The 13,173-nt window shown below is 44.5% G+C and overlaps 1 protein-coding gene across 2 annotated transcripts in view; it reads left to right on the top strand.

The window, feature by feature from the left end:
- nsmce2 (NSE2 SUMO ligase component of SMC5/6 complex) overlaps positions 1 to 13,173 on the top strand; it is a 245,096-nt gene that overhangs the window by 92,752 nt on the left and 139,171 nt on the right. For both annotated transcript variants that reach the window (XM_085993572.1, XM_085993573.1), the window contains exon 4: positions 7,010 to 7,163. In XM_085993572.1, the coding sequence (XP_085849698.1) occupies positions 7,010 to 7,163 (154 nt within the window). The remainder of the gene's footprint in view (positions 1 to 7,009; positions 7,164 to 13,173) is intronic.

The following is a 13,173-nucleotide window of genomic DNA, read 5'->3' as shown; positions in this document are numbered from 1 at the left end:
ACAGAGAGTAGTGCTGCGGTTGTTTTCGGACTGGAGGAAGGTATACAGTGGTGTTCCCCAGGGGTCGTTTCTAGGACCACTGCTTTTCTTGATGATATATTAATGACTTGGATGTGGGTGTACAGGGCACAATTTCAAAATTTGCAGATGACACAAAACTTGGAAGTATTGTGAACAGTGAGGAGGAGAGTGATAGACTTCAGGAAGACATAGACTGGTGAAATGGGCGGACACGTGGCAGATGAAATTTAACGCAGAATAGTGCGAAGTGATACATTTTGGTAGAAAGAATGAGGAGAGGACATATAAACTAAATGGTACAATCCTAAAGCGGGTGCACGGACAGAGAGACCTGAGGGTATGTGTGCACAAATTGTTGAATGTGGCAGGGCAGGTTGAAAAATCAGTTAAAAAGGCTTACGGGATCTTGGGCTTCATAAATAGAGGCATAGAGTACAAAAGTGTGGAAATTATGATGAACCTGTATAAAACACTGGTTTGGCCGCAACTGTGTCCAATTCTGGGCACCACACTTTAGGAAGGATGTGAAGGTCTTAGAGAGGGTGCAGAAAAGATTTACGAGAATGGTTCCAGGAATGAGGGACTTCAGTTACGTTGATAGACTGGAGAAGCTGGGGTTGTTCTCCTTAGAGCAGAGACGATTGAGAGGAGATTTGATAGAGGTGTTCAAAATCATGAGGGGTCTGGACAGAGTAGATAGAGAGAAACTGTTCCCATTGGCAGAAGGGTCAAGAACCAGAGGACACCGATTTCAAAAAAGAACCAAAGGCGACGTAAGAAAAAACTTTTTTACGCAACGAGTGGTTAAGGTCTGGAATGCACTGCCTGAAAGGGTGGTGGAGGCAGACTCAATCTTATCTCTCAAAAGGGAGTTGGATAAGTATCTGAAGGAAAAAAATTTGCAGGGCTACGGGGAAAGGGCAGGGGAGTGGGACTCGCTGAGAGTCGGTACAGGCTCGACGGACCGAATGGCCGCCTTCCGTGCTGTAACCATTCTGTGATTGTATGATTCTAATGCAAGGCGAGGACTGCTTGATCCAGGAAGTAAATGCCTTTACACTTACCTCCTGAATCTTGGGTCCCTGCCTAACCCTCCCCCCTCCCCGTGATTGGAGACCCCCCAACCCCCAGGCCTCCAATTCTCCCCCCCCCCCCCCCCGGCCTCCGATTTCCTCCTCTCTCCAGGTCTCCGATTTCTCCCCGCCCCCCCCCCCCGGCCACAGATTCCCCCCCCCCCAGGCTGGCCCCCATGTGATCTCTCCCTCCCTCCCTCCTCTCTGCGGCCTAGTGTCGCAGGCCTGCTCGCCTGGAAACAGCCAGCCTCTCAAGCTGGCTGGTCGTGGGTGGGAAAGCGGCTTCCCCTGCAAATCAGGCCTTGCTGTTAAATTCCCCGATCCTAACCCGGCTTCCCCATTACAATTCAGCCCTCAGTGTGGAGTATAATAGCTTTCCCAATTCTGGATACTGTTAAAATAAAAAATCTAGAAGTATTATTTGAAATTATTCTGGGTGCAAGACCCAACAGGAAACTTCCTTAATGGGTTGCTGACAAGTGATATGCATGACAGCCATCCACGTTTCACACATCTGCCTCGAAATTGCAGTAGGCCAGAAACCTGCCGGCCCCACCACCGCTGAAGTAAATGGCCGCCTGAATTCATAGTGCAGGCAGCACTGGTATTTTTGTGCTGCCTGCTAACTTAAGTTAGCGCAGCGCTAAACTTACCGTGCTACCCTCTTTTTAGACACTACTCTCAGCAGGAGGCCCAATGTAGCGTGGCTGTAGCGTCCCTGAAGCAAGAACAGCATTGTCTTAAGCAAGGCTGTCATTTTAGAAAGCACTGTCGGCCCATTAAAGGGGAACTGACTTCTAAAATGAAAAAAATGAAAATCATTGAAAAATATACAGCTTTTAGCCCTTAGAGCTCAACTGCCTTCTGGAAAAAAAATATAAACATTACAAATAATTCCCAAATGGCAGTCTTCAGCTCTTAAAGATTAATTGCCTTCCGCACTTAAAAAAAAAAGGGTAAAAGTGCTTCAGCGCTAACATAAATGGCTCAGCAAGCCAGGGAAGGGGCATCCAGGGTCTCGCACACAGCATTCCAGTTTTTTGCAGGGGGACAAGACTGCAAGAAATGTCCTCTACCCACAGGGGCCAGGAAGCCCTCCAGAATGAACGATGTGGGTCCACATCACCGAGGCCGTCACTGCCAGCAATGTTGCTCAATGACTTGGCTCCAGTGCTCAAAGTAGCTTCATGACCTCCGATAAGTGGTCAAGGTCAGTGAATACATCTTCAAAAGCCGTTTCCTACCAACTGCATCACTAGCCTCACACGCTGCTCAATGCACGACTTCTGCCCCCCCCCCCCCACCAATCACTCACCTACCAACAATCTGTACCAAACACAAGGCACACCTCATATTCTGAGCTTCACCTCACCCCCTTGGAGGAGACGGTGCAGGCCATTCATGCCGGGGGCATGGCTGAACCCTTGACCAGCGGCGGGGCTGAAAGGATACAAGATACTGGTATCCTCATATGTTATCCTCCTTATCTCATGCACCTCTTGTTTTCCCGCCCTCCCCTCACCACCCCTCTACCCTTGTGCCTTCCTCATTTCACAAACCCAAGAAATGAAGTCTGCCCAGCCAGTGGTTGACCAAGAAGAGGGAGAGGAGAATGAAAAAGAAGAAACACCGTCACTCGATTTCACACTCCCAGCCACCAACTCCCCTAGGTTGACCAGCAAGGCCATCTGTCGTGTCCCCCATTGAAAGTCAGCAGCCTTCCACCAGCCATGCTGCAGCCAATGGGGCAGCACCGCGTGACATCAGTAGGATAGGCAAAGGCACACATAAGACAGTCACTAAGGAAATGCACAAGTGTGATGAGTTGATTTCTTGATGTCATATTGGATGGATAAATGTATAAAGTTGGATTGGGAAGTTTGCTTTGTGGTGGCTTTTATTTCAGCATTGTGGCCAAGAGGCTGCTGTGATGGCCAGTAACGTGGGAAAGTAAGGTGTGGGACAAATGTTGAAAGGGGAATTGGAGTTGCGGTCACTGGTATTGCAGGTGGATGATTCCATCCCGGATATCCCGGCCAAAAAGGGGCTGTCTGAGTTGAATCCTTCCTTCCACTTCCTCCTCTTCCCTCTGAGCGGATGCTGAAAATCTGAAATAAAAGCAGAAAATGCTGAAAGTACTCAGCAGGTCAGGCATGAACTCTATTTTTCTTTCCATGAATGCTGCCTGACCTGCTGAGTATTTCCAGCATTTTCTGTCTTCAGAGGCCTTCCTTTACCATCCGAGGCCTTGCAAGTGTCCAGCAGCACTCCCTGCATACTTTAAAAACTTTTAACATCTATTTCACCAAGCTACTACTTAAATAAAATATAAAAAATCCAGTCCAGAAGCTTAAATCCAAACTTAGTTGAAAGATGTGTGTATCCCTTTTAAGAAACACTGACCGCTCCGTAGATCTGCTGCACGCACATTTTTCTGCGCATGCTTAGGGCCCAGCAGGGAAAAGGTCGAAATTTGCAGATGTGTCGTCAAGTCGGCGTGGTGCCACGCTCTGCTGATTTGCATTTCTAGGGCCTGTGCTGCTGATGGCATCACTATGGTCCTCACCAAAATGGCAGTTGTCGAGTCCCGCACGGAAGCGTGGCGGCCGCCAATTTTTTCCAGAAACGGGCCTTGACGGAGAGCGGTAAGTACGCGAATTTCTAGGCCTTAATGTTTTTATAATTATTGTCCGCTTGTTCCCATTTGCAGATGTAAATCTACACCTGTCCTGAGACAGCGAGCAATTCAGTTACCTGTAGGATTAAATAGCTAGGGTCAATGAAGTACCCACAGTTCAATGCGCAAGTGAAAGTCTTCAGGAAGTACCATGCAAATGTATAGTACAAGTGCTCTGTATTGTCGGCAGGCACTTTGCTGGTAAAGAAAGAGTTAGAGAGTCTCCCGTTTTACCAGTTAAAAGGAGGAAGAGTGAAGCTAGTGTAAATCTAGGAACAGACTAAGGAGTGAGAGAGAGGTGGCCTTAGAGCAGGACAGGAAGCGAGAGAGGTGTGGGGATTAGCCTTGGTTAGGTAGTGAAGGGAGAGGCAGTTTGGGGAGTAATCTTAGATAGGCTGTGAGTGGGGAGGTGCATTGTGAGGGAGGGAAAATCTGAGAGCAAGGAGATTGGAAGGAGAGAGAAAATGCAGCAAAGAGGACAAAGACTCTAGAAGATTACTTCAGCGTATATTCTAGTTGTCCATATTTTGATGCTTACCCAGGCAGTGTAACCAGATGCCAGTCCCAGAATGCCTTTTAGTGCTCACCAGGGTTTGGGTGAACCCTGACAAAGTGAGATTAAATTGGCCCCATTTTTGGAGCAGTGCGAGTACTGCCCACAAATACTGTTTTCCAGTTCCCAAAGCAGTGCACTGTGCATCTATCAGTGTAATTAATAGTCTTTGTCAGGTGGTTAATTTACTAATTTACTGGTCAGTTTACTACATCAGAGAAGATGGTGCCCCAAATTGCTGGGGCGAGGAGGGCGGTGGAGGGGAGAGCAGCGCAGTGCAAGATACCCATCTAGAACATTCTGTATTACTGCTGAAGGTATATAAATAATTGCTTATTTGGATTGTCCCCAAAAAAGCGTGTGTTCCTATTTTCTTGTTGGATCTCCTGCATTGTTTCTCGCCACCCCCTCCACACACACACCTTATTCCATCATCCTTATCTTCTGGCCCTTTATCTTGTCTGGGCTTTCCCATGCTTCTAATTACATGTTCTTTCAATTCGCTGATGTTTTCACTGTCTCACTAAGATGATATTTCATACCATCTAAAAGGATCCTGCTGTTCTATTGAGCAGTTTACAGGCCACTCAACCATTAACTTCCTCTTGAGTATCTAAGCCCCTCTCACCACCACCCCTTTCTCGTTCCCTGTTTTCTCATCCACCCGACAAGTGGGTTTAGTCACCTTTTCAGTTTAAGTTTTGAGGATAGCTCTTGTATGTGAACCATTACCCTGTCTTTGCTCTTTACAGATTCTGACAGCTTAGGTCAATTTCCAGCATTTACTGTTTTTATTTTCCCTCCCCCTCCCTCCTCGTTCACCCTGCCTCCTCGTACCCCCTCGCACTCCCCCTCCCCCCTCCGTTCTCGTTCTCCCCCCTCCCCCTCTGTTCTCCTCCCCCCTCCCCCTCTGTTCTCCTCCCCCCTCCGTTCTTGTCCCCCTCCCTTCTCGTTCCCCCCTCGCCCTCCCTCTCCCCCCTCCGTTCTCATCCCCCTACCCCTTCGTTCTCCCCCCCCCCCCCCTTCTCGGTCCCCCCTCCGTTCTCGGTCCCCCCCTCCGTTCTCGGCCCCCCTCCTCCCGCCCTCCGTTCTCGGTCACCCTCCCCCCCCCCCCCCCCCCCCCCCCGTTCTCAGTCACCCTCCTCCTCCCCCCCCCTCCCTCCGTTCTCGGTCACCCTCCCCCTCCCCCCCCCCTCCGTTCTCGGTCACCCTCCTCCCCCCCCACCCCTCCGTTCTCGGTCACCCTCCTCCCTCCCCCCCCCCCCCCCGGTTCTCGTCCCCTCCCCCCTCCCTTTGTTCTCGGTCCCCCTCCCCCTTCCCTTTGTTCTCGGTCCCCCGCCCCCTTCCCTTTGTTCCCGGTCCCCCTTCCCTTTGTTCCCGGTCCCCCTTCCCTTTGTTCCCGGTCCCCCTCCCCCCCTCCGTTTGTTCTCTCTCTATCTCTCCTCCCTCCGATCTCTCTCCTCCCTCTGAGAAGTTCACAAAGCATTGGAGAGATTAATGAGGTCTAGCCGGATTTGTTTGGGGGAGCTGTTGGACGATAGGTTGGGTATATTTATGGGCATGTTTGTGTTTTTGTTACAGAATTTTTACTTTTTCTGTTTATCATGTTCTAAATTTTAATTAAGTGGTATATAGTGAACTGGGTGGAGATATTTGTAACACATTGAATTTGGGGAGAAGGATTTTGCTTAAAGATTAATGAATAGCTAAAGTATGAAGAAAGAAAAGAAATTCTTGCATTTATATAGCGCTTTTCACGACCACCGGACACCTCAAAGCACTTTACAGCCAATTAAGTACTTTTTTGGCGTGTAGTCACTGTTGTAATGTGGGAAACGTGGCAGCCAATTTGCACACAGCGAGCTCCCACAAACAGCAATGTGATAATGACCAGATAATGTGTTTTTTGAGGGCTCAATATTGGCCAGGACACCGGGGATAACTCCCCTGCTCCTCTTCGAAATGGCGCCATGGGATCTTTTACGCCCACCTGAGAGAGCAGACGGGACCTCAGTTTAACGTCTCACCTGAAAGACGACACCTCCGACAGTGCAGCACTCCCTCAGCACTGCACTGGAGTGTCAGCCTAGATTTATGTGCTCAAGTCCCTTGAACCCACAACCTTCTGACTCAGGCAAGTGTGCTACCCACTGAGCCACAACTGACACTGACGAAAGTAGAAAATAACCAGTCAAGAAGTCCGCAGTTTTACGGTAACTGAATAATTTAAATTCTATTTTTACTACACAGGATTTAAGATTTGTAGGGGGGGTTTCGGGAATTGTATTCTGCAAGTTAAATTCTGTTTTCATTACATGGAATTGGGAGAATTTTTACCAGTGTTTTGTGGATTGGATTTCATAATCGCACCCGTTTTCTGTGAGGTCCACAAATCAATGATCTTGCCGAATAGGATGGAGAAAAACTAAGCAATTGACTGATGAGCAAGAAAATTGACTGATCGCTTGATGGCCACATAGATGGTAGGCACAAGAAAATGTATCTGGTCATTATCACATTGCTGTTTGAGGGGCTCAGTATATAGAACAGTGCCAGAGTACTGGCCTGCAGTTAGATGCTTGAGTGCTAATTTATATGCAGATGATGATTAAAAGAGATTGAGTTCATATGACTGCATATAAAAACCTATCCTGCTCATTATTATTGAATAAATCTCTTTTCTAGATAAAGCAAGAGCGACCAGAACGAATGCCTGATTTGAAAGCATTAGTAGATAAAAGGTTTAATGAACTGAAAAATCTGAACAAAGATGAGGATCTACTCAAAAACGATAAATATATACACTTTAAAGGTCAGCTGAAGGAGATGAAAAAGCAAGGTAAGTGTTTTTGTTATTTAAAACATCTGTATCATTGTTTGCAGTTTATAACCTCATGATGGAAACCTAACATTGCATAATAGTTTTTAAAGGAGCTACATGCCATAATGAAAACTAATACATAGCAGTTCAGTCAACATAGGAACATAAGAATTTTTAAACGAAAAAAGACCGCGGTCCATCTAACTGGCTTCCGACCATCCTGGTAGTCACTTTTTTAAAATTCGTTTTTTATGGGATCAGGGCGGTGGAAGGAGTGAATGTTTAAGGTGACGGATGGGGCGCCAATCAAGCGGGCTGCTTTGTCCTGAAACAACGATCCTATCTGGCATGTGTCTAATATTGTATGGTCGTGACTCACAAACATTGCTTATTGATCCATGCTAACCTATCACTTGGATCGTTTTGAGGAAAAAAATTAATTGTTTACAGCAAACATGATAGTCCCCTGTTTTCCCCCTCTACCTCCATGAACTCTCCAGCCTGGACATTTTGCACACTCTGCCTAGCCTACTGCCCCTTTCAGCGTACTCCCCTCCCCAAGTGCTGGTGCTGTGCTTCACACACTCAAGCCCACACCAACTGTTTCAACGCCATTCCTTCCATTCCTTTGGGGCCTGCTTTGAGTGCTTCAGCCCCTGCTTTCCAATTTCATGCACAAGAATCTCCACAAGACTGCAGCCTACACCCGGTGGCCCTAGAACACTCCTATTTGGCATCAGAGTGCCAGAGGAGATCTCCTTGTTTTTTGTTGAAATTCAAAATAAAAGTCTAATTTTAGTCTTTGGTTGGGCTAACTCCTGATGGCCCATAACAAGTTGAGATGGATGGAAAATTGAGTGAGAGGGCAGAGAGAAGAGGCTCTTGAAGGTGGGTGGAAAAAGGATGTTATGTTTTTCATTGGGTAGAGCTTCCAGCGAGTTAGATTACTCAGGATGCAGTTGCGAACACTGCAGCTTTTTCCTTGATGGAAAATCCAGTTGTAAAACAAGATCCAAAAACTGATTCAACAAGAAAAATGTTAATAGAAAGCAGCTTGGCAGTTGCTTTTGTTAAAAATCCCTCATGTGGTCTTTGTAACACGCAGCACCTTTAATGTTGGATTTGCAGCTTAATTTGTAATCATAGAAGCTTTCTTTTATGTTCTGAAGCTTTGTGTAACAGGACTGCTTTTTACAGACATTTTAAGTGATTATTTTATTACAAAATACAGTTTGTAGATATCATCATTATTTTTGGCCTGTGAGGTTATATTTAGTAATAAAATTGGAACTACAAAGCCTATCTTTCCACAGTAGTTACAGGTGGGCTTTTCAAAATTAAGTGCAGATAGACTGGATTACATTGGGCCGATTTTTGCGGTCAGCAGCACCGTCTGTTACACTTGCACTTGACTATAGACTTTCTATGGGGTTTTGCACTGGAAGTTCCTGTCAGCCAACTGTCCAAAAGCACAGTCTCTACAGGGTACCTGGGACCTGTGTGAACAGGCAAGCTACTGTGTATTTCCTTAACCAATCAGACGGAAGAATCGTTATTGAGCAGCGCAGAGTCTGAAACAGGAACTGTCAGTTAGAATAGTGAATTCAGTGTCAAATTAGGTACAGAAAGTGAAATAAAGAGAGGGAAAGAAAGATTAGATTAAAAGAGATTTAAAAAAAGACAAAGAAAAAGTTTTAAAAAAAAGTTGTATTTTTTTTGGTATCTCCAATAATAATTAAAATCTGAAAGAATGAAACTCCACACTTGGAAAAGTTAATTTTCAGTGCCAGAGAGGTTGTTTGGCAGTAATTAAGATTTATCACGCTGTTAAAAGGGTACTTGCATTGGAATGGACAAGCCCTAACTTTTTCTGGCACGTTTAGTCTGTATCTATGAGGGAAGAACAGGAACTTAATTTCAATGTATTTGAATGGTGAGATTCTCGGCGAGATACCATTATCGCATAATTTCTGGAGGAGCAGGACCTCTTGGACAAGTGTGTTTAACTTGTACAAACCAACAACAAGGATGTTAACACTTTATTTGGTGATGATGTAATTATACAGGCTCACTACCTGTACTGGAAATAGTAGTCTGCCTTTACAGATACTGAAATTTTTTTTTATAGAAAAGCAAGACATGGAAAGCTTTCCAATTTGGTTATGTTGATGTGCCTTGTCACCATATACCTTTTATGTCACAGGGATGTCTGTAATTGTGCTGTAAATGTATTTGGAAGTACTGAGTTAATTTAACCAATTGAAATACAGTAATTAACTGGATGTCATCGCATAAATAATAGAGTACTCTTCCTTCTCAGAACAGTTTCTGTAATATGTTCTCTGTTACAAACTGCAGGATATGTACCTTGTTCTAATCAACAACTGAATTTATGCGAGAGCATTATGTTGCAATGAGGATGGAATGTATTGCATTGTCTTGTATGCCTGTATGATGAAATCTGTTGCTGAGCATTGCACCAACAAATCCAAGATTGATGATTATGAAGAGATAGTAATGGCTTGTGGCTGTCTGCTAGGGATCTGCGGGTATTGGTGGATAGATCATTGAAGCCAAAAGTACAATGCATGGCAGCAGTAAGGAAAACTAACTGGTGATATATAGCCAGAGGGATAGAGCACAAATTCCAGATCTGTAAAAGGCAGTGGCACAGCCACACTTGGAGAGTGCTCGCTGTGACAAGGCATTTTGAGCTATCCCAACTGATTTTGAAATCTGTGAAACCAGAACCGGATCTTCAAACAGCTGAGCAGTGCTCTGCGTAGTTAATGCTGAGTGAGTGAGTGTCTGAATTCCATCAGAGCCTCCCCCCCCCCACTTCCTGGAAGAGGTCACTACGTTGGGGGTAAAGGGGGAGGTTTTTGGTGCCTTGCTTATGGGTACGTTTGTTGGGTGGGGTGGGGAGGAGAGGAATTTCTTCTGTCTGTTATGTGGTTTTATTTTTAAGCGTATATGAACTGTCATGACAGTTGTATTTTGAAGAATTTGTTTGGTAGAATGTAATTGGAGAGAAAGGGTTTGGTGAATAATGTAAACATAACAAAGTAGAAAATAGCCAATTAGGAAGAAAAAACACGTACTTAAATAGAAGCAGAAAATTGACTGGCGGGGCAGTAACTGAACAAACTCAACGTTGTGATGGACAGAAAAGTTTATTATAAGCACAGGCTATTAATGGTGCTGACATAAATATGATACAATGTCTAAGTTTCAGTGATTTTGGTTAGCGCATATGGTTTATTGTAGTTAATGCAGGCTATCAATTTATAGTAGTGGAATTTTCATTTTAAATAACTTTTTCTAACATTTTGAGCATTTGTTTTCCTGGAGTTAATATAATTAGTGAACTTTACTTGAAAGGAACAAATTGTGAAATTCTTTTTACTTCACGGTTTTAGTGGGCAGACGATCAAAGTGTCTCGGAAGCAGTAGATTTACTTTGCAGTTTCATTTTCACAGATTGTTCTACTTTTTGGTTTATAATTTCAAAGTGTAGCAGACCAAAGCCACAATATTTTCTTTGTAATATTATTTATAATTATTTTTTCTCTTCCTCTGAAGTTCTCAAGGACATGTTGTAACCTCTGAATGCCACTTTGAAGTCATTGCCTTTGGTACTGTTTTGATTGTGGAAATTCCTCAAGAGGGTTTACATTTTGGGGAATTTTGGAGGAAGAAGCAGTGTGTGCGCGTCTCGACATACAATAGACATCTTGCCAAAATGTTCCATGTGCCCTCTTTTATGTAGGGCAACTACAGTTCTAGTGTGAAACATAACCAACTAAGCATTGCTGATCATTATTCTATAAGAACTCTCCTTAACACTGACTTTGAAACCCTGTCAGAAAGTATCTTGTAAGGACGATGTGTTACAGAATGGTTCGCTGCTGTCTTGATGCCGCCTCTTCGCAAAGTTATCTATTAGCATGACGTCAACTTCCAAAAGAATGCTGGCTGTACCTAGCTCTACTTCTCTCCACCATCCTCGATTCTATGAACAACACTGTGGCGTTCTCTAACTTAAGAGCTGAACAGGATGACTTATAAAAACTTAACAAAAAGCACCACACCCTATTCCCCAAATCCATCCCTGTCACTGGGTGTTTGCTCAGGATGAACCTGAAGATGTGCAGTCTCTGTCCTTTTTGATGGTGTGATTCAAATCCCATATTCATTCTATGACCAAGACTACCTATTTTTACTTTTGCAATATTGTCCACCTCTGCTTTTACCTAGCCCCCATTTCTGGTGAAATCCTTATCCATGCCTTTGTCACCTCCTGGCCTCTAAAGCTCCAGCCCAAATAAACTTCAGTTTGTTCAAAGCTCTGCTACTCACAACTGATCCCAGTGCCAAATCCTGTTCGCCTACTACCTTTGTAGAGATAGCAGCAACAACTTGGCTTTATATAGTGTCTTTTAAAATCCCAAGGTGCTTTGTAGAGGCGAGGAAGGAAACATATACCGAGTAGTTGGCAGGGAGTTGAGGGAGGCGGCCAGAAGGCAGGGTGGCTCTATGTCCACATTATTAGAAACAAAGCGGCTTAACATTTCATACCAAGCTTCCTCTCCAAGTGTTTGCTTGGTCCTGAGAGAGTGAAGACACACATGAAAAAGACATAGATATCCAGTTCAGGTCACAAGAGGGTGCCATTGTTACACCCTTGGGTCCTGCAAGTATACAAGTGTATATATAAGGCTCTCAAAAGCAAGACACTCAGACTACTTAAAGGAGTGACTGACGTCACTGATCCCAAGACAGTATCTAAGGCAGACCTGAATCAACAGCAACATGGAATAGGCTTTGGGATATAGTAGTTGATGAGAAGACCCTGGAATTATTTAAGAAACAATGTGATGCTCCAATAGGGGGACTAAAGGGTTTCTGGATGGATGGGCTGAATGACCTTCCTCATCCATAATTATCTTGTGATCACACCATTCTACCTCTGCCACTTTCTTCAGGTCTCTGATCCAGCTTGTACCCTCTGCTCTCTTGACTGTGGCCTGCTTGTACAACTCCCCTCACTCCACACCACCGTTGGTGGCAGGGCCTAACAGTGTTGAACTCTTTCCCTAAATCCCTCGACTGTACTTTGCTCCTTTTCTCCCCACAAATACCTATCTCTTTAACCCCACCTTTGGTTACCTTCCTTGGTTCTTTTCCGACTGCTTTGTATCTTTCAACCTGCACTTAATGTAGAAAACAATCCCAAAGCTCTTCACAGAAATGTAATGAGCTAAAAATGGGAGGGGTGACTAATAGCTTAATTAAAGAGGTGTGTTAATGGAGGAGAGGGAGGTATAGGGAGGGAATTCCAGGGTTGGCAGGAGGCAAAGTACCCGAGAGGAAAAATGAAAGGTGACATGACTGGACGACAGGGTGGGGAAGAGACAGAAGAGTAAGGCCCAAGAGGGCGAGGAGTGGCAGCCAACATGCAGATGTGAATGGGCGCAGAGGGAATTCAGGTTACATAAACCTGGCAAAGATTTGGGAAAAGATGTCCTGGTTGTAAACGGAGGAGACAATCTGAGGGAGTCCAAAAGTTAGTCAAACTCCCTGTGGTGGGAAGATGTTGACGACCCCTCACCCATTCTGAAACACTTTGGAACATTAAAGGCACACTATAAATGCAAGTTTATGTTGCTATTCCAAATAGTTATTGTGAACTCTTCTTTGACTTCAAAAATGTTTTGCAGTAACTTGGAAACTTAGAGAACCTGGATCCTTTGATTCAGTCGTGTCTGCTGAGTTTAATAAAAGTCTTGCATCAAAATGCAATTATTTTAAACAAGGGCTTTTGAACAGTCTGTGTAGCACTTTGTAAAATAATGCAAGTATTCAGAGATGTGCTGTCATTTTTTTCCCCGCTGAGTCTTAATTATTTTTAATGAAGTTTTTATCCTACATTTGCTGTACCTGTATACCTTCAATGTACATGAGCAAGCTCGGGAATGTTTTGTACATAATGCACTATAATTTTAAACAAAAACCTGCTAACACTCAT

The sequence above is a fragment of the Somniosus microcephalus genome, chromosome 7, assembly GCF_052327205.1.
Source record: "Somniosus microcephalus isolate GS21.2 chromosome 7, FLI_Smic_1.0, whole genome shotgun sequence".
Classification (NCBI taxonomy): Eukaryota; Metazoa; Chordata; class Chondrichthyes; order Squaliformes; family Somniosidae; genus Somniosus; species Somniosus microcephalus.
The sequence above is the reverse complement of the archived record's forward strand: the minus strand, read 5'-3'. Positions and strand labels throughout refer to the sequence as shown.